General features: G+C 45.8%; 1 protein-coding gene across 8 annotated transcripts in view; it reads left to right on the top strand.

The window, feature by feature from the left end:
- ACACA (acetyl-CoA carboxylase alpha) overlaps nucleotides 1–22059 on the top strand; it is a 266488-nt gene that overhangs the window by 241244 nt on the left and 3185 nt on the right. For all 8 annotated transcript variants that reach the window (XM_084750470.1, XM_084750475.1, XM_084750471.1 and 5 more), the window contains 5 exons: nucleotides 2967–3144; nucleotides 4906–5018; nucleotides 14266–14420; nucleotides 15000–15170; nucleotides 21796–21932. In XM_084750470.1, coding sequence (XP_084606596.1) covers nucleotides 2967–3144; nucleotides 4906–5018; nucleotides 14266–14420; nucleotides 15000–15170; nucleotides 21796–21932 — 754 coding nt within the window. The remainder of the gene's footprint in view (nucleotides 1–2966; nucleotides 3145–4905; nucleotides 5019–14265; nucleotides 14421–14999; nucleotides 15171–21795; nucleotides 21933–22059) is intronic.

The following is a 22059-nucleotide window of genomic DNA, read 5'->3' on the forward strand; positions in this document are numbered from 1 at the left end:
CAAGTCTTTATTTCTTAAACATGAAGGCATGTCAGGCATTGGCATGTCAGGTCATTGTTTCAAAATACCTGGTTGGGAGAAACTTGCAGTTCAGTATTAGAGTATTAACTGTAGAATTTGCTTTTGTGCTTATATCTGATTAGCCTGTTTGGGGGTGTTTTGGTCAGTTGCATCATGGGTCTCTCTGTTGGTGTTCCAGGGGAGATGGAGGTGTTATTTTAGCTCTAAGCATAACAGCTTTAAAGAAGCCTACAGTCTCTTTCCTATGTCAGCTTTAGAGCTGAAAGATACTTGTTTGCCAGAGCCCAGCCCTTCACATACCTGCTAGTGCCCTCAGTACAGTTCCTGACTTCTCTAAACAGAAGGGAAATCCAGGCACATTTACATCGCTTTCCTCACTGAAGTCTCCTCTCTGGGTTTAGTGTAGTCAGCCAGTAGACTCCTCTCAAGCCTCACAGTCTCTCCAAACAGTAAGAATGAGTAAAGTGGAGGAGTAAAATGGTAACTTTAAAGCCAAATGATGTACATTTGAAGCTGGGCATGGAAACACCTGTTTGTAATCTCAGCAATGAGGAGGCAGACAGGAGGGTCATAAGTTCAAGGCCAACCTGGGCTACACAGGGAAACCCTGTCTCAGAAGAAAAACTTCATTTGACTATCACCTCTGCCATTTACTCTTACTTAACTAAGCTTCCTCTTGCTTAGTGGTGACATGGACATAAAAAGAAGGTAATTTTCTGATTATCAGTGTTGTGCATTTGTACTTGGGCACACAAGCGCGTCTGTGTGCAGTCATGATTCCTGGTATATAGCAGTCTGCCCAGGAATGAAAAGGAGAGCCAATGTCCTTTTCACAAAAGCCCTGGCTGGCGTGGACCTCTCAGAGATCCGCCTGCCTCTGCCTCCCAAGTGCTGGGGAAAGTGTGCACCTCCACACCCAGCTGGGTTATTATTAAATGAATGAAAAAAATTTTTTTAAAGTTTTGTCCTTTGAGAGTTAGCTCTGTTAAGCAGATAGATAGTACAGAGATAGACTTTTATATAAATACACTTTTAACAAATAAAAGTGAGGGAAATGGCTAGAAACTTTCTCTACGTTTACCTGTAACTTCATTTGTTTTCAAGTCAAATGACTTCCGTTCTATTTTCACCTTTTATCAGCATTTCCCATTTCTCCTCTATGTACATACCACGAGGGCCACTTCTTTCTGCTACTTGTTCTGAAAACTGTACTCTTGGCAGTACTGAAAAATGTACTGCTAATTACACAATTATTTTATTATGTAGCACTAGTTGAAATATCCACTAAAGAATTAATTTAGTTAAAATAATTTGAACTGAGCAATTATTTTCATAAGCATGGAATTAGCGCAAAGCGCTTAAAGTCCTTACTCCCGCTCTTCATACATGGGTTGTGCAATTAGCAGTAAAAATTTTTTTGTCTTTGCTTTTCACCTAAAGAAATAAATGTCTTCCCTCTGATCATATATACAGGGTATATGACCATACATGGCCCACATAGAGTAGGAAATGTATCTCGGGGCAACTTGGACTTTCTGGAGTCCCCACAGATAAGCCAGGTTGGAGCAATGGTCAAAGGCATGCATCTCGCAGTAAGCTGTGCTCACAGATGCTCTGAGTATGGAGCCATTTTTACTCTGGGGAAGGTGGCAGTTTAATTTGCTCGGAACTACAATGAAAGCAGTTTCTATTTGGTTTGCTCTTAACTTCCTGAAAAATGCTCCTTTGCCTTAGATTTCCAGAATTGATTTATTCCAAATTGAGATCCTCTCTGGATAGGAGACTTTGAACCCAGTCGAACCTGTTATTTGTTGTTTGGAAAGGATCCTTTGTGGCTCCACTGAAGTGCTCATTAAATGTCTGGACTCAGAACCCTAAAACTAGCAATGTTCAAACTTTACAGAAATGGGAAATGGGATGCAGACCATAAGGCATTAGGAGTAAATGACTGATCCCAAAGACTCACTCATTTATGCACAAGGGTGTTTGTCTTCAACCTGGTCCTGGCCTTTAGGGGAGTACAGCTTTCTCTAACAGAATGAAAAGGTGGCTCTTCCTGTGGCCATGTGAGAGTTCATGTGTGAGTATGCATTGATAATTCTTCTCACCTACAGCCTATAAAAATATAATTATTAAATAATATTTTATTTCAAAAGTATGTATGTTCATTCACCATTCAGTGCTGACCTTAAGCACTGCGTGCATTTCAATACTGGATAAGCCTTTGTGTGTGCAGGGATGAAAAGACCAGCTTTTACCTTATTTTTGAAACAAGGTCTCACTAAATTGCTCAGGCTGATCTGGTCCTCATCCTGTGGTCCAGGCTGGCCTTACAACTCACACTTCTCCTGTCCCAGCCTCCCTATTACAGGAATTACAGGTATGCCCTGCCACTCCAGACTCCAGATTTTTAAGGATGAATTTTTTTCCAGGACCCATTGCCATGAGCTGCTTATTTTAAGAATGCATTGTACAGTAAGAATCATGAAAAGAATTGAAAAAAAGCTAGAATAGTTCCTTCCTTTAGAAAACTTAATGTAGTGAGAGAGATCACATATTGACATGAAAAATACTTAACGTTTGTAGAACAAGTATGAATTAATGTGGTGAAACCTGAATACCGAAATGCAGGGAGGATATAAAATGGATATTTAATTGTGGGCTTTGCATACTGTGTCTTGTGAAAGACTGCATTTCTGTCTTGTGCTTTTGAAGCTTCTCTGAGGTCGAGTGGGATCCAGGTAGATACGCCAGTCTCTGTAGCCTTTGGCATGGCCACAGGACCCATAGTGACTGGAACCCTAGGACCTGTCACTTCTACCAAGAGCGACCTCCTCATGGAGATACAGTGTGCCAACAAATTCTGTTTTCTGTGTATCCCATAACATGAAAGCTCTGCTCTGAGGAGAAGTGTGATTGTTTTTTGTTTGTCTCATTCTCTATAGATATGTATGACCAAGTACTCAAGTTTGGCGCTTACATTGTGGATGGCTTGCGAGAATGTTCCCAGCCTGTCATGGTTTACATCCCTCCCCAGGCTGAGCTGCGGGGTGGTTCTTGGGTTGTGATCGACCCTACCATCAACCCTCGGCACATGGAGATGTATGCTGACCGAGAAAGCAGGTATCAGGCCCTTTTTAAAATTGCATTCAATGCCTCTGGGGACCCTCTAGCTGTTGGTCTCCCTACCTCCTGGGGAAAATTATAGCCAAGACAACTTCATTTGAATCTGTCCATTCCTGAAGGGCTTAAAGGTGAGAAAAATAGGCTTTCTAAATAGTGTCTGCTTGCATGAGAAGGAAACCAAGCTAGAGTCAGGTTTTCTCAGTCTAGGCCCTATCCCATCTCTTCCAGGCCTTTCCAAACTCAGAAAGAGTTTCCCTTCCCATTAGCTATTTGCATATGGTTCTTAACCATCTCTCTTTGAGGCAAAAGGAGCTTAAAGGAAGCAAAGACTCAAATGTAATTAAAACTTTTAAGGAGTGTGTGCATGTGCGTGCATGCATGTGTGTGTGCGTGTGTGTTCTGTGTGTGTTAAGACTTGTTTTTATTTATGTGTATGTGCATGTGTCTTTGTAAGTGTATGCCATGTATGGGGGCTATCAATAGAGGTCACAAGAGGCTGTCAGATCCCTGGACCTGGAACTGGATGGTTGTAAGTCCCCGTGGATACTGGGAATCAAACACAGGTCCTCTGGAAGAGCAGCAAGTATTCTGAATGTCACTAATTGTAGGTAAATTTGGAGTGGTCTACTCACCCACGCTCTGTGATTCCAGACCAAGGCTGCCCCTTCTGTTGGAGTCCAGGCCTTCACTCTGGCATTTTTAGAGGCTAAAAAACTATGTTTGCAATCTGCCTTACCCCCAGCCCCCCCCCAGCCCCCCCCAAAAAAATCCCTACAGAGAAGCCCATATCTGTAAGAAGGTAGTTCTTGAATCTAAATAAAATAAATCAAGCCAAGCCTCCTTTCATAATGTGCTTACAACCCTTTTCTGAAAACATCAATATCATTGTCCAAGTACGTTACTGCATCCCATCGTTTTATTGGAACACCCACTTCTTCCTTTCCAAATCTTAGCCTTCCACTTCACAAGCTCCTTAGGAAACAGTCTCACTGCTGAGTCCCTAGGTTGACATTCTAAACCAAGTTTATTATTTGTAAGCCCTAAGCTCTCCCCCGATATCAGATCAGGCAGATAGCTAAAGCACCCTGCCCCAGTGCTATGGAAGTTAGCAAAGTGAAGGCCTCAGAATTTCTTACAGTGAATGCTAATGATATTCTAATGCCAGAAACCCTGCCCTAAACAACCTTTTAAAGTCCACTAAGAAATATATATATCTGATGCCGCTCAGCCTGGCCTAGTGTGTCTGCTTCCAGGAGTACATTAGCAACAGTGGTACAGGACAGTCGTTACCAACTGTACCCCCACCCCTACACACAGCCACTTGTGCAGCCCAAATACTGCAGGGAGTTTCTCTGCCAGGGTGCCTACCTTTGGGGGGGGGGGGTTGATGTTATTTTTCTGGAAATAAAAAATGAAATGCCTGTCACCTTCATCAGCTGTTGGTGGTAGGATCTGTTCTCTCTCTCTCTCTCTCTCTCTCTCTCTCTCTCCCTCCCTCCCTCCCTCCCTCCCTCCTTCCCTCCCGGAAATGCACTGGTGTGGTAATGAGAGTTATCCTAATTGCTTTATGCCAGGCCTTTCTTATACCTCACTTCAGTACATCTCAGGTGCCTGCATTTTCCCCAGGGGTAACTTCTGGGAACCATGGGTGGCCAAAACAGTAATGAAGCTATTTCCTGATCCACAACTTGTAACTGGCCTCATTCTGTGCCTTCTTTCCTTTAAAGTCCTCTGTTCTGTTTTCTTTCTTGCATCCAGGGGATCCGTTCTGGAACCAGAGGGGACAGTAGAAATCAAATTCCGCAAAAAGGATCTGGTGAAAACTATGCGTCGGGTAGACCCAGTCTACATCCGCTTGGCTGAGCGATTGGGTACGTCTGCTTGTCCTCCTGGCAAATCAATGAGCCGTTCAGCTGATTTGTAATGAGTGCATTCATAGGTCAGGGGAGGAGGCACTGAAGCATTTGATCAAATTCATGATGATCTTTATTTACTCTCCTCTATATGGAAAGAACCCTGGGAGACTGAAATAGTGTGATAGGAGGGAAGGTGGGCACTGAAAAAGAAAAGACACGGGTTCTCTTCTTGTATTTCCTTAAAGTGCAAATAACCCACTTAATGGGACGTTCCTGTAGAGTATCATTAGCTAGGAGTGCTTTAGGAGGCAGGCTAATCAGGTGGAGCGTATCTGCGACTTAAATTTTTATTTCTTACTTCTGCTGTCTCTTTGGACAGCCTGTCTTATTTCTGGGGCATGTGAGTCTGTGTACATTATAGAAAAGCTAATCTCTACCCAGACAGTGTTCTGGGGTCAGCCTGAGCTACAGAAAATGGAAATAAAGATTGTATGCTGTATTCCTCCCAACAGTGGCTGCAGCAGCCATAGCCCTAGGAGCATTTGCCCACCATGCGTCCAGCCAGTATCTGTTGCTCGTTTGTTTTCAGAGCGCTTGGAAGTCACTTGTGATTAGAACATGAGACTAAACTATGGGAACCCTAGGATGACTTCTGGATTCCTTTAAACCACTGAGCAGTTTTCTCCCATTGACCCACTTGCTACGTCAGTAAAGATTGTTTAGGATTTGTTTGGTTTGGTTTGGTTGGTTTTGTTTTTCTAAAGGAATAGAGAGGTTAAAGTTTAAAAAGTAGCACAACTCAGTGAATGGGAAGAGCAGAAAGATGCTAGCTCATTTATGTCCCAAGGAACAATTAGTAAAATACTACTTTTGGAATTTTTTTATCTTCACCACATAGAATCAGAAAAGCTCCTGAGTGCCTGTAGCATGGAGACTGCTCGTCTAAGCAGTTGAAGCCTGGCCCAGGTTGCTTGCCAAAAGTGGTGACTTGGTTACAATAATCCCTGTTTGTGCCCCCATTGTTTGCTGTCAGGTTAACAGCAACCAAAACCTAATCCAGCTGCAGCCTGACCCTTTCTGGGGAAAGCACACATACAAAGGGAAGCTGGCAGGAGTTGCTCTGAAATCTACTGCCACCAGATTTGTTGAGGTGTTTTTTCCCTTTCTTTTCCAAACAGGATAATTACCTCTGACCAACCCCATACACTTTAATTAAAGTGACTGCAGCCCAAGAGCAAGTTACTTACAACTGTACACAGGAAGCTCTAAAAGCTTCAGCCACTGATAAGCATCTTACTGAGGTGGTTCATAATTGCTCCCAGCATCCAGTGACCATCGCTGCTGTTTTTACCAATAATTCTGTGCAAAGGCAGAATGCCACAATTGTAGAACACAAAGAATCGCCTAATTTTCTTTCATTTATTTTTTCCTCTTTTTTTTTCCCCTTTTTTTTCCCCCCCTGGTTTTCTTTCTGGCCAATTTAAAATTTGTCAAAGTCGGTCTTCTTCTGGATCACTGCCCTTTGATATTTCGCGCACTCCATTTGCCACAAACAAGCCGCAGGGCCGCAGTTCATGCTGACTCTAGCAGAAGCAGAGAGAGCCCCATTTATCTTGTACTGCCTGCTGAATTCCTACTCATTAACTGGGGGTTCACTGCCTCTTTTTAACCCCCCAATGGCTGTTATCATCCCTTGGAGTAAGGGGACAGTAGTAAGCGGGATCCTCTCCATGTCTGTTTGCAGAAGAACTGGGTGGTGAGGGGGGGTGGGGCCAGAGCTCCCTTCTCCTCACAGGAAGGGGTGTTGCTCCCATCTCCACCTAGCACCTTTAGCTTTAGGAGCATGTGCTGGGGAGAGGGAGGAGATTCCCAAGTGATGGCCACTTAGTCATTTGTTATGAATCATCTCATTATCAATTTCTTATTCATGCTGAAGAAAAGCATATTTATTTAACCTTGACCAAACAATGGCACTCAAAAAATAATCTATGCCCAGAGCTCAGGAGGCAGAGGCAGGCAGATCCCTGAATCAAGGGCAGCCTGATCTGTACAGAGTGGGTTGCAGGACAGCCAGGGCTACACACAGAGAAACCCTGTCTGAAAAAAAGAAGGAACAAATGAATGAATAAATGACTGAATCTATGGTGTGCTAAATATGAAGCAAGCTCTGCCTCCAGGCATCTTGGGAACACAAGTAGAAATAACTGTGTAAGGTATGTTACTTATAGGTATTTGTAATTTTTCAGAGACTACTCAAGTATAATTCTGACATAACAGATTGGCTTGGATGGGCTACAGCATAATATAAACCCAACCTGGGGAGAGGCTGCAGTGTCGCTGGGTTCTTTCACAATGCCCACAACCAAACAGTAACAAAAGGCCTTTTACAAAGTAGGTGAAAAATGACCTCATTTTCCAGATTGGGAAATTGAAACAAGAATGAAGATTTAACAAGTCTTCCAAGACATACAATAAATGGACATGAGAGTGCAGAATAGACTTCTCAGTCCCTAAGCTGAATACTGATACTGCTCTAAAAAGTGAACTAAAACCAGCTGCACAGAGAAAATCTGATTTAGGCAGAAGCGTAGGAGTAGGTGTTGTCTCATGCTTCTGGTCGCCTTCCAAACCAGCCTCTGTGCTGTACACAGACAAACTAATGCCAACACGGGTACACACAGCTACTGTTCATTCGCTAAGGATATGAATAGTAATTTCTGAACAAACTCTGTATTTGATAGATAGATCAAGGGAGAGAGCTAAGAACTGAAATTAGGCCAGGCACCTTTAGTCCTAGCACATGGGAGGCAGGCAGAGGCAGTTGGATCTCTGTGAGTTTGAGACCAGCCTAGTCTACAAACAGAGTTCCAGGATAGCCAGGGCTATAGAGAGAAACCTTGTCTTCAAAACAAAACAAAAACAAACAAACAAACAAAAAAGAACTGAAACCAGAAGCTTACATTTTTATTTATTTATTTATTTATTTTTATTATTTATTTTATGTATATGAATGCTTTATCTGCATGCCAGAAGAGGGCATCAGATCTCATTATAGATGGCTGTGAGCCACCATGTGGGTGCTGGGAATTGAACTCAGGACCTCTGGTTAAGAGCACTAGCTGCTCTTAACCACTGAGCCATCTCTCTAGCCCAAAGCTTACATTTTTAAATGAATTTTTGCCATTTTCTATGGCTGGTTTGGAAAAGAAGGCTTGCAGATCTACAGTAGTAACAGTATATGTTGATTTTTGTTTGAAATGAAATAATTGCCCTTAAAAGGAAGTTAAGATAACAGAATGCTCCATTGCTGAGCTAATTCTGACTCTGTTCTCACATGCAGCAGGTCTTAGTAGAGTCATCAAAGGGATGGTTACATTCCTACCAATTTGGGCTTAAGGAACTCAATTCCTTCCCTGGAATCTGAGTCCAGGTCCTCCACAGCCTGTCTGTGTCTCAGCATCATCCCTGTGCTGCCATTCGGAAGAGCGCGAGAGACTGGCAGGAGAGGAGTGCTGGCCTGGCCTCTGCTGTGCTGTGAGCTGAGGTCTTCCCAAGGGCTTTTTCCCTCTTTACATTCAGAGAGAAACAAAAGATCAATTTAGATGGAGAAGGACCTATCCAACCCAAGTGCAAGGCAGTCATTAGTACCTGGAGCACCCAGGCAGAGGAGTCACGAGAGGACCCTTGTTCCCCACCATGGTCCTGTTCCCAGACAGCTGGGCAGCTTGCCATGTAGCTCCATGTAGCTACCTACACGAAACTGCCTATCTGAAATGTCGGATACCTTGCTGGCCCTAGCCTGGTCTTTCAGGCCTAACTAGCATCCAACATGCCTAATGACCTAAGGTACCTGGTACAGATGGAAGTTAAAGATATGCATGTAAAAACTTACAGATGCCTTTCTCCAAAGCTACACCATTCAGCAAGCATTATCTCTTAGGTGATGGAGATTCAGGGGACAGTGTATGTTTTTCCATTTCTAAGCTTATACAGTAAAAAGAGTCAGTGTTGCTTGTCTGATGCAGAAAGAGGTGTTTTTGCCTAGGAAGTAGAGATTTGGAAAGATATCCCAATATTTATGCCTTGAAAGCATGGCTCACCTGTAATGCATGGAAGTGTCCTTTGTAGTAAGGAAGCTAAGAAGAAATAGTTGGTAGTAGCTAAAGACACACCTCCTCACTTTAACTCATAGCCTATTTGGCTTGATGTAATTTAGTGAGACCATGACATTCGTGGGGGGAGCCATTTTAGCTTGATCCAATCCAATCCAACTGTATAAACAGAAGTGCCACCGCACCCCCTCCCAGAAAGCTCTGATTCACAGTTAGGACTTGGCGAGGATTTTGTTCAAGTAAACCCAGGCTTCTCTCCACCTGGGAGCTGTTGTCAGAATATGTCGAAGGCCCTCTTTCCTACTTGTTCTCAGTTGGCCCAGATCCTTTCATCCTGACCTGTCTGCTTTAGAGAGAGGAGATCACAAAGGCCAGAGAGGAATCTCTGTCATGTGGACATGTCTGTATGAGGGCAGGGGGCAGGACTGAAGGGAGAATTGTTCATTTGTGTTCAGGTTACTGTAATGATTTTTAAAATATGGACAAGTTATTACTCACACTATTGCAAGGAGCTTCGGGACGCGACATCCCTTGGGAAGAACACTCTTACTAGAATGAATATACAGTGCAGTTGTGTTTAAGCAGGTGGAGCCCCTTTTGAGAAAAGCAGACATGGAAAAATGGGAAACCTAGATGTAATGGGAGAAATTGTTCTCATTACGGAAGGATTGTTTGTTTTACCAAAGGGCTCACTGCAGTGTTCCTTCTAAACAGCTCCCTTGGGGCATTTAAAACAGGATCTAATTTACAGTTTCTCAAGAACGGTTTTGTGGTTTTGGTTTTTTTGGTTTTATTAAAGCATACCTGTTGGGGCTGGAAAGTTGGCTCAGTGGTTAAGAGCACTTCCAAAGGTCCTGGGTTCCGTTCCCAGCACCCACATGGCAGCCCACAACTGTCTGTGACTCCAGTTCCAGGGAATCTGACACCCTAACACAGACACACATGCATGCAAAACACCAATCAGTGCACATTTTTAAAAAATCATTTTTTAAAAAAAGCCCACCTGTTACAGATATAGAAATACAGAAATCCTCACACATGTTTTTTTTTAACACGATTTTTCTTGGTATCTTTATAGAGGAGTTTTTTCCAACACAACACACGATTGCATCGTCCTTCTAACTGCTACTTCTGTTGGTACCAGAAGAGTTCAGTCTTTGGGCTTTGTCAGTAACAGGTTTAACATCTGTGGTGTTGATGAGCTTTGTGGGGAAGGTAATTCAGATCTTACCTCTTGTATATCTCGTGTTCAGCCAATCAAAATCAACTGCTTTTTTAAGAGAAGAAGAACCTATTAAAGTTAAAGTTAGGTTTAGATTTACATAGGCCTCTTATAACAACAGTTAAGAATGTCTTATAAGACTTTAATATTACATTTTTTAAATCCCCATTTCCTAGATTAGGATTGTAAATGAGAAGCCGAGCTTTGACAGGGGAGGGGTACACTTTCTGCACTTTCTGAGGGTCATTATTCCAGGCTTTAAAAGTCTTTGTTTTTGCTTGAGCTGGGGTAAGGCTGGCCCTCTCCTGCCACCTTGTGCCAGCTACTGCAGAAGGGAACTTCTCCTCCGCATGGCACTGTCTGTCCTAGCTCCCACTTGCCAGACTGGTGGGCTAGGACACTTGTACATCACTTTAAGCTGATCAGTTAAGTGCAGCAGTTGAGAGCACTTGTTGCTATTCCAGAGGACCAGCACCCCCATGGCAGCTCACACCATCTGTAACTCCCAATTCAGAGGATCCGATGCCATCTCTGGCCTTTGTAGGCACCAAGCACTGTGTGGTGTGCATACATATGGACTAACACTAATATACACAAAAGAAATAAATCTAAAAATAAAGATGCAAGACTGGCTGGACTTTGTAGGCCTCGAGTGCCAGCTCTGGGGTCCTGCTCTACAGCCCTTGCAAGTTACCTGTTGTCTCTTAGTCTCCTCGTATTTGAGGTCATGACTTTTCAGGGCTGACATATTAGAGGAAATGGAAGCATTGTGACAGCTCAGTGATATTAGCTCTTGGCACTTCATTGGACTAGTCATGGCTCATCTGTATTTAACTCTTTATGTTAATTCTTGAATCATAAGGTTTGGCTTTTAGGATTTCATGGAAAGTTTTGATTTTGTGAAGGAATAGGAGAGCCTACCTTTCTCCCATTTTAGCCTTTGCCTAAGGCAGGATTCTAAAGAATGGCTTTCCTCTGTAGAACATATTCTTAAGCAAGCGCACGCGCACACACACACACACACACACACACACACACACACACACACACACACACACACACACACTTGCTTTCTTAAAAACCCCGAGGCCCTGCAATCTGGCTAGAAAAGAAAGAAAACCATTCCAAGATATTTAATTGTACAGGGAGCTTACAGGATTGATCGAGAGCTTAGCTTTTTACAATAGTCCAGTGAATAAGAAATGCTCCTGACACACGATCAATGATAGCATAATCACTCTTTATCCCCTCCTCATTCTTACCTTCTTTCTTTCAGGAGAACAGGGTTCAGAAGTCAAAAATCTTTATAGACGCTGCTTTTAAATTAAGCAGAAAATAGACATTGACATATTTGTTAATCTCCCCTAAATCATTACCGGGGCTGGCTGCTATGCTGTTCAGGGGAGCGGGGCCCCTAGTGTACAGCACAAGGGCAGCACCCACTTGAGAGCAGCTTTCTCTCTGAGGACATAAAAGATTTAGCGACACTTTTCCTCAAAGCACAGACCCTGGGCCTTCTCATGCTCTTACAACTTGTCAGCACCTCTCTTTGCCCTGTCTCTTTTCTGAGGTGGCCTTTGGGGAACACTACTTCATTTCCTGACTCCCAGGAAGACAAGAGCATCATATTTGTTTCATTCTTCCTTCAAAACTCTAGACTAGCACAATTGGCCCAACCTCCCTCTTCCTCCAACATGGTAAAACCAATGGCTTCTTTCCAGAAGGCTCTCCTCAGCCTGTAGTTCCTCCTGCTGCTGCATCCAAATGCCTAGGCTGCTCTTCACTCTTTGCAAACACAGGGACCAACTCCTGTCAGGAGATCTGCTTGGCCACTCTCCCGACCATTACTGAGGACAGCACAGGCTCTGGGTGTGGCCAGCCGCAGGTGGAAGTCCTGACTGTGTTACTTAACAGCTAGGTGCCACTTTTCATTTCCGAGCCTCCTTGTTCTGGTTTGTTAAGTGGAAAGGTGGATATGAGGATCAGAGATAATATATGTGAAGCGACCTGGAAACCACTCAGTAGCACCGAGGCAGTCAGCTTAGCAGCAGGGTTAACAGCTCTCCATCCCTACACCCAAATTGTGTGTGTGTGTGTGTGTGTGTGTGTGTGTGTGTGTGGTGTGTGTTGACTTATGAGGTATATGATCCTGAAAGACTCAAGTGTGGTGCGTGACACACACTAAATGCCCAATAAATTATATATGGCCTACATAGATGCACATGTGCGTTCAAGTACAGTGTTGGCTGTTTACCCAGAAGAAGGATCTTGAAGGGTTGGAGTTCCCTGTTAAACTCTCTTCTCTCAGCCCTGCCATCCCTTGGGCCCCAGCAAATGTATTTTTACATCCTTGACTTTATAGCAATAGGAGACGCTACAGACATTGTCCTGGTCTTAGTTACACAGTAAGACTAAGATGACTTCAGCCTCATCGGCCAGGAGTTTTTCACTGTGCCTTAGCCTTCTGAAGTGGAAGGGTCCACTATTATGGAGGTGCTGGTCTTCCGCAAGTAAAAATTGCAGTGTTACTACCCAAAGGCTTCAAGGAGGTGCTGCCCTGAGTCCTGGCTGTTACTCTTGCTCTGTGGCCTTGATGATTCACACAGGTTCTCAGTGTCTCAGTGTCCTTACCTGTAAGAGGCTAAGAAGAATACAGCCTCAGGCAGTTGTGAAAATTAAATGGGGCCTGAGGCCCTCAGTGTAAGTACACAAGACCCACAGTGCTGGGCTTGCTTCTCACAGTAGTAAAACAGAGATGGAGCTGGGCATCCAAAAAGTCACCTAAAATGAAACTAGGTCCTAGAGTTTCATCCCTGCCCAGTTAACATGTGCTTCCGTGTAATACTGATGGCTCAGGTGGCTGTCCAAGGCCAGTCACAGCATGAGTCTTAGTGGCATAAAAGACAAGGCTGTTTCCAGACAGGCATGTGCTTGAAACAGACCTTTCTCTTCTGCGTCGTATCACCTGTGCTTATGTATTTGTCAATGTTAGTGACACATCAGATTGTCCCTGGTACCAGGACTGTCACCTATTGTTTCTTCATCTAGGTGTACTCTTCTTTGCCCAGCAGGCAGATAAATCTTCAGTATTGATTACAGACCCCATTCTGAAAGTAATTAGGGAGGAAAGCACAAATGTAGCAACACCTCTTCTAAAACCCAGCTGATGGGGGAGGGGTCTTGTTACAAGGAGCTAAAAATCTCTGACCAAATGAAAGTACTTTGTGTTGTACACTCAGCAATCCACACAGGGCCTGCTCTTCTCTTTCCCTCTTTCTTAGAAATGTCACCTGGCCAGGGATTGGGAGACCAGAGGATAATCCACTGAGATACATGGAGCCAGCTCTACTTGATTGAATTGTACTACTTTGAGGTTAAGAATATCCAAATCTGACATTAGACACTAAGGCATACAGCTTGCAACTTAGGAGTGACTCCAGTGCTTAGCCGCTCCCCAGGCACCTGTTGAGAACATGGTAAAACCAGAGCTGCTGGTCTATGCTCTGGTCTCAGGAAGCTCTCCTACCGAGTCCTGTGATGGGACTAGTCCAGCTGTTCTAATGCTGGTCAGTAATGATGGACGTGGTGTCCATGCACCAGTCTTGCCTTGTGGGGACAGAGGAGCCTTGCTCTTGGGCAGTGAACTGATGAGAGAGGTACAGGTGGTCACTTCACCTGTTCACGAGAAGCCTGGAGAGCAGCATTGCCAGAACTGCTTCCACACTTGTGACCTCTATAGGAAAAAGAATACACGTGGGCTCCCTGTGACAAAGTAAGGACAGGACTACCGTCTCATAGAGTCTGTTATGCAGCAGAGACTTAGTGACAACAGTGGAAAGCCAGGCCCCAGAGGGAAAGACTGCGGCTGCATCTGCGCCAAGATCCCTGGTCACTGTGGAATGTGACAGCCAGGCTTGTGTAATTGCAGGCACCCCCGAGCTCAGCCCCGCTGAGCGGAAGGAGCTGGAGAGCAAGCTGAAGGAGCGGGAGGAGTTCCTGCTTCCCATTTACCATCAGGTCGCTGTGCAGTTTGCTGACTTGCACGATACCCCAGGCCGGATGCAGGAGAAGGGTGTTATTAATGTAAGTACCACAGCTGCCATCTCTGACCTGTCAGAGCCTGCTAAGTGACATAGGACCTTAAGCAGCGAGCTGCTAGGGCCAGATCAGCAGAGCCTATGCAGATCAAACGAGTTTTAAAAGACCTTTCCCCTTTTCTGTATCCACTGTCATCTAAGACAAGATGGTTTGGGTTTCCTTGGAATCCTCAGGCAATCTCTGAGGATTCTAGTAGGAAACCGAGTCAGTCGCACCTTTCTTGGTGACATCAAGCCAGGTGATCCTTAGACTGTGGATAACTATGGTGTCAAGGTTATGGTGACAGCTACTTCACTTTGATCAGTATGAGAGTGGAGCTTTCTAGTTCTCTGGGAATCCGGCCTCTTCCCAGGAACCGCTGCCTTGTGTTGGGTAGCGTTTGCCAGGCTAATGGCTGTGCACAGTGTGCTTTGCAGGTGTGTATGAAGGTGTGGGGAGTTCCGGCCAGCCCTGGAGACTCTAGGGGCTTCCCTGGAGAGTAGCTTGTTAACCCCTGTGGGGTTCCTTCAGATGGAGTCCTCCTCGTGACTACACTAATTCCTCTGTGCTCTTCTGTGAGTCTAGGACATCCTAGACTGGAAAACATCCCGCACCTTCTTCTACTGGCGGCTGAGGCGCCTCCTGCTGGAGGACCTTGTCAAGAAGAAAATCCACACCGCCAACCCTGAGCTGACTGACGGCCAGATCCAGGCCATGTTGAGACGCTGGTTTGTAGAAGTGGAAGGCACAGTGAAGGTAGGTGAGGCACCTACCAGCAAACCTGTGCAGCCCACCCGAGGGTGACAAGGGTTGGCAGCTAAGAATCTTCAGGCCTTCAGGGCCAGTGAGCAAAAAAGGGACCTAAAAGCAAACCCTCTCCTCCTTACAGACAGCCAAACACCATGCTATCGTGTCACCTGAGTAAAGCTAGAAGGGCCTCTGTCTGCAGCCCACAGAGTCATCAGCACACCATTTGGGACTTACAACAGGCCAGACACTGGCTAGACCCCGGGGCAGTGAGAGGCAGTGTTCCTGCTCACACAGAGCTCGTCATGTCCTACACAAGTGAGGCTGTTGTCAAAGCCAGCAGAGAGCTTAGTCCATTGCAAGAGGAGACACCCAACTTTGAGGAAGAGCGGGTGAGATTTCCGAAGGAAAGGATATCTCAACAGAGCCATGAGGATAAACCAAAGAAAAGGTTGGGTTGGTAGGGTAGGGGTAGAAAGGATACACACGCAAAGGCAACGAGCATGCGAAGAGCTGTAAAGTCCTGCAAGATGGCTCAGGATGTGGGCGCCCAGGAAGATGACCTGACTGCGTAAGCTGCGGAGGAGTCCACACTGTCTGGGGACCTGCAGAAGGGTTGTAAGCAGCGGAGTTACATTCCTCAGGAAGACTAGTAGATGTGAGACACACACAGGAGATGCTAAGGCCATAGCTGTAGTTTCACATCTGAGCTGAGAGGACGTGCCAGCCTGCATGTGGGGATGAGCCTGGTGTCACTGAGGCTGTTCTCCTGGGAGGAACTCACGCCTTAGGGCAGAGGCCCTATCCAGACTGTTCCTAGTACTCTTGCCTTGGAATTACAGACAGGCCAGGTCAGTATTCTCCCACAGGCACAAAACAGTCCACAGGCAACAGGGAAGGAAAACTGAAACCTTTGTATTCATACTAAGAAAAATTAGGGGCAGAAGTGAGGTGGCTCAGGGAAAGAACTTGTATGACGTGGACAGCCCTGAATTAGCTCCCCAAAGGAAAATTGACTAGCATTGTGACACACGCCTTTAATCTCAGCACTTGGGAGGCAGAGGCAGGCCAATCTCTGTTGAGTTCAAGGCCAGCCTAGTCTACAAAAAGGATTCCAGTACCTTCAGGGCTGTTTGTTACACAGAGAAACCCTGTCTTGAAACTACCCTCCCCGCAAGCTTAACCTTTAATAGTAGTTGCTATATACATCTCTTAAACATTTATTTTGTGTGTGTTGTGTGTGGGCCCAGGCATGCAGAGTTTACATGTAAAAGTCAGAGGGCAGCTTGAAGGAATTGATTCCCGTCTTCTCCCATGTCGGTTCCTGGGATCAAACCTAGGTCTTCAGGCTTGGCAGCAAGCTCCCTTAAGTGCTGAGCCATCTTGCTGGTTATCAGGCTATTAGCTATACTCTGTCCTATATCAACTATGTGATCAAAATCTTTGGTGACTACCAGATGTTGATGGAAAGTGACTAGTTGATAGTGGCATCACTCCAGTCTCCTCGAAAACACTACCTGGCGTCTGTGCTAACAGCCTTTCTCGTGAGGGGCTACACAACTTACCATCAGCTGTAAAGCCAGCGGTGTGGAGCGTTCCAAAGTTCACCTTTGTGTTAAGTCTGCCTGTTTCTTTATGACCGGGAAGCTTCTTGGATAAATATTTCAGACGCGCAGCAGGGGAGTGGGACACTCTCCGACATTTGGTTCAGGTTAAGGTCAGTCTGTAGCATCATAATTGAGTGAGACAATTTTGTCAGTGGCTACTGGCAGCTTCTAGTGGAAGTTGGCATTGAAAGTCATGCAAGTGTAAAATAAGAGGTTGTTCTCCAGTTAAGAGTGGCCAGCTAGGTAAATGGAGTGTGTGTGTGTGGCCCGCACGCCTCCCTACCACATTAGTCACTAATGGACGTGCACAGCCTCAGTGGGCACAAGGATGAGGAGAAGGAATAGCTTCCCTCCAAGCATGAAGCGAATAGACGGGCCCCCTCGCTTGCTCCTTCGTGGCATCCTCCCAGGGGGCAGCGTGTCTGAAGAACAGGCCATCGCTATCTCCCGTCAGTGGGGAGCTGTGCACACAGGCTCCCGGCTGGAGTGAGTGCAGAAGACACCGCAGGCACACAGCTCAGAAAGAGGCTGCTGCGCACTGAATACCAGTGAGCCCTTGCCAGTGTTTACAGAAGATTGCATTCCCTGGGAGCTCTCCTATCAGGGGACAGGGAGGAGAAAAAGGAAGGACAAGTGATCCTGTGAAGTCAGGACATGTGGCTTAGAAACCTCCTGCCACATTCTGCAGGCTCAGCAGGACCTGGTTAGTGTGGGACAGGTGATAAAATCAGCAGCGCCCTTGAGAGAAGAAAGTGCTGCAGTGTTCAAGGTGTAGTGTTGCCTCTGAAGGGCTTGCTACAGAAGCGGCCTGATGTTAGGAACCAGCTAAAAGCACTGTGTGTGGTGCTGATGGGGTCTTCAAACAGTGACATATGTCATACGCCATTTCCCTCAAGTGTAAAGACTGGTACAGCCTCCCTGAGCACCAAAGTCTCAACTGTAGTTGTTGGTATAGAAGTCATGTAGTGATAGACATTTATTAGCCATGTTCTGTATTGTTTTTCCCCCAAAGATTGTTTCCTTGAGCACTATGAGTCTTGTTTCTCTTAGTGACCTCCATGCCGTGAGTTGTAGGATTGCACTTGGACCCACTGGGCAGCCCTGCTGGAGGAAGTACTAGAGTTCCTGTCTCATGGCTTCACTGGCAGAAGCAGCTGCATCACTGCAGCTCCCTGAGGTGGGGGGAGGTGGGGGAGAGAGAACACCAAGAGCTATGGTTGAGTCGGGTTGTACAAACATGCCATATCCTGCTTCATGGGGATGGCTTCTGTTTTGACTTCTGGCAGTTTTCCACCAGGCTGATTGGTTCTGTGCCTGCAGACTCCAACAAGAGAAATCACAATTTAGACTTTTCATGGCACATTGAAAAAAATATGTGGGTTTTTGAGATCTCCCAAACTCTGAGGTTCCCAGCTTTGCATGGGACATATTAATTTAGCCTCCATTCCCTCATGTAAAAAATGGAGATAATGTTTATGGTGTCACAGAACTCAGTGGGTTTAGTAGAAGGTAAATTGCAGCCAGGCATAGCGGGACATACCCAGACTTCAGGGATGGGATCTCCTCTATGAGTTCAGGCTAGCTAGGAGCACGTGGTGAGACCTTGTCTCAAGGAGAAAAAAAGAGAGAGAGAAAAAGAATTAGAGTCAAGGTATGAGCCTTGGCCACACTGACTTGTCCTGGAAGGGTTGCCTGGCTCACACTACTGTCCCTAGGGCTTTGGGCCCTAACTTGTTCCAGTTGTCCAGAGCTACCCACTTGTAGGGACTTGTGAGGATCAGAGCAGAAGAGCATCATTGATAGGCCTCTGTTGCCTCAGGCTGCCCACAGATAGCTCAGGGTGCCAGGGAGGAATGAGGTAAGGGGAAAATGGTAAGGACTGCCTGGCCCAGCCGCAGTGCTCCAGAGCCGCTGAAAGAGATTGCCTTGCACCTTGGGTGTTGGAAGGTCATAACCTTGAAAACAGCCTCTCTCTCTAGGGTGTGTATGTCTCCCCTCTCATCATCCCCCAGGCCCCTGCGTACACCGTAGGTCAGATGGCTCCTAGGCATCTCTCCAGCTGGAAGCATCTCTAAGCAACCCACACAGTAAAGTCATTTGTAGGCGTAATAGTCAGGGCTCACAGCCACCAGGTTATGCCCTAGTCACTCCCTGGCCCTGTTCTATCATTGCTTAGGGACAGCTTAACAGCTGTCCAGTGCATTAGAAATGAACAGGTCATTTAGATTTTGTAAGCTAGACTAATTATTACATATAATTAGTGGGGCTGAGTGGTGCCTGAGATACTTATCCATTGATGCAGAAAGAGAGAGTGTCTGTTGAACGTGCATTGTAAGACAAGTTAGTGTTGTAATGTTTAGTTATTGATATTTTATTGATATTAAGATGCTCCAGCTGGGATGTCAGACAGATGATGTGGGCCCAGGGCCTTCACAAGACAGCAGCCAGCATCTCACACCTGTTTCAAATCCACTCTGAAATCCTAGGACTAGCATATAGCTACATTTTATAATTCTGTGGAAGAACTTGATAATGGCTTCTCCCCCTTGGAACAGAAGTGGCCTGTCCTTTGTCAGGGCTAGAATGGTGAGTCTCATAACTGTCCTCGGAGGCAGCTGCTTTTCCCGAGTGGAGCAGAGTAGTACAGAGCAGAGGGCACAGCCAGCCCTCCCTGATGGACTGAGACAAGACACAATGTTGTGTGTATATGAGTTTCTTTCTTTTTGTAAATGTAAAAACATAGTTGGTTAGAACTCAGAGCCCTTTGTCTTCATGTACTTTGGACTTCAGGCTCAGTGGCGCCATCCAGTTGTGTTCTGAATAGACAGCATATTTCATATGCAGGGTCCATATTTTTAAGCATTTAAAATTTTGCTTGGAATGTGTTGCTGCCATTCTGCCTGGGAACCATTTTTAAATGTTTAAACACCTACTGTAGTTCATGGCTGCAGGAGGGGAAGGCAGGAGTGTTTACTCTAGAGGGAAGCTGGCTTTCTCCAGCGTAGTGTGTGAGCATCGTTAGAAGCCGGCATCTCGTTAGCTAATACATTACACCAATCAAGGAGAGTTATCTTAAGCCACAATTAATCTGCTCCCTGGCATATGTTGATAGCAAAGCATCATGCTGTTTCTTAATTAAAAGCAAACGGATTAAAAATGATTAATAAGAGTATTAAATATTCTCCTAAACTAAAGGCTTTGGGACTCCTGAGTGAATCTAGTTGGGTTTGTTTGGTTTCCTTCTGAAGCTCAAGAAGCCGCCATTGTTTTATTTTATTTTATTTTTTTGCCTCCTTCTCCACCAAATCCTCCTAAGCTGGGAAGCTGTGCAGTCCTCAAGCCACAGAGAACTCTTAATCACCAGTGTTGGAAATGGCCAGGTTTATAAAGGAGGCAGTGGCTGGAGTCCAGGTTTGCTCAGTCATCTGGGGGCCAGCTATAAGCTGAACCACATGAGCAGCGGCGTCTGCAGACACACGCTCCTGTTATAGACCCGCAGAGAAGTTACTCCAGAATGAAACACGGAGCTGCCATGTTCCTAGCTTGTTCTGTGAGAAGAGCTGGTGTCTGTCAAACATGTCCAAAGTGGGCACATCTGGAGCCAGGAAAGGAGGTAGACAGACTGAGGGGAAAGGCTCACTATGGCCCTTAGTCCTGGGAACCTGTGATCCAGCCATAATAAATGGCCAGCTCACCAGCTAAGTCAGGTGAGCCATGGTTTGGTTCATTGCTTTTGTGAGGCAGGGTTGCACTCTGGACCCTTGCCTGGTCTATAACTCAGTGTAGGCAAGGCTGGCCTTGAGCTCCTTATACCCCTGCCTCAGCCTTACAGATGCTGGGATAAAGTGTGAGCCACCACACCCAGCCATAAATGATATTTCAAACCATGAAACCTTTAAGACGACAGCCCGGTTTCCTAATGCCGGGTGCTGCTGTGTCGAATGTGCAGTCCACACCGCAGGCCTGAGGTGCGGCTCTGCCTTTTGTGTCACTGCCACAACACAAGCCTCAGGGTCCCTACAGTGCCCACCTCTTAAATTACGGCGCCAAACTCATTGTCATTCTGACTCTGACTTCGTTAGTGATAACAGAAAAGGATAGCGCACCTTTAAATGACGAGCTTTGTGTTTAATTACCCAAACAAAATGACATAAATATGAATGAGCCCTAATGGTGGTACTTGGTTTTCCGGAAACCATTAACAAAACGATTCCTAAATGATTTGTAAAGAAATGAGAGAAGAGAGCAAGGAGAAGGCTATTAGGCTTCTAACACACTCCTGAGTTATTATGTAGTCAGCTCCCTCAGAAGTGCTCAGCTAAATGATCTTGAAAGAAAGGAGGCAAGAGGTGGGCTGCTGAGACTCCCAGGCTGCAGACCTCCCGACCCTTCGCAGTGCTCTCATAGCTAATAAAGTGCGGTGGGAGTCTGGCTCGGTGGCAATACTGTAGCCATAAGACATCCGCCATAGCAGTATCCAAGTTGTGTTATGTGTTGCCCTCTAAGCTTTGCTCCTATGAGTGCTTACTAGGCACAGTGTGGAGCCTTGTCGGCCACATCTTGCTGGGACTGGGGTTGCACTTAAGGATTGATGTCTCGGTTCCTCCTAAAAGCAGCAGCCATATACACACCTTTCCCTCCAGGTCACACTGTTAAGCACCCTGCTCCACGGCCAGCCTAGTCTACAAAGCAAGTCCGGGACAGCCAGGGTTACGCAGAGAAACCCTGTCTCGAAAACCAAACCAAACAAACAAACAAAAAAGACCCTGCTCCTCACAGACCTACCATTGTGGAACAGTAGGTGCTGGAGCCTCATAGGACAGACTCCCACACGAGCATCTGAAGCTCAGAGGAAGGGAGAGACGAAGGCGGCTCCCGGCCAGGAACCTGTCCTCTCCAACTCCAGCCACAACATTAAAGGAGAAGTGTGAACAGGGTTTCTATGCTAAGACAGCCTTTGGAATAACTGGGCAGTTAGGTGTCCACACCTGGTTCCTGGTGTTTGACCAAGACTTGTATGTTTTCAGGCTTACGTTTGGGACAATAATAAGGACCTGGTGGAGTGGCTGGAGAAGCAGTTGACAGAGGAAGATGGCGTCCGCTCAGTGATAGAGGAGAACATCAAATATATCAGCAGGGACTATGTCCTCAAGCAGATCCGCAGGTGAGGCCGTCGGCAGGCTCCTCGGGCTAGGAGGCTAATTTCTTTACAATAAAAAGCTTAGAACAAACTCTGAGATCAGGCTGCCCACCTCTGTGGCTCCCCTGTCTGGAACTGCTGTGGGTGACCC

The sequence above is a fragment of the Acomys minous genome (assembly GCF_964271855.1).
Source record: "Acomys minous genome assembly, chromosome: 12".
NCBI lineage: Eukaryota > Metazoa > Chordata > Mammalia > Rodentia > Muridae > Acomys > Acomys minous.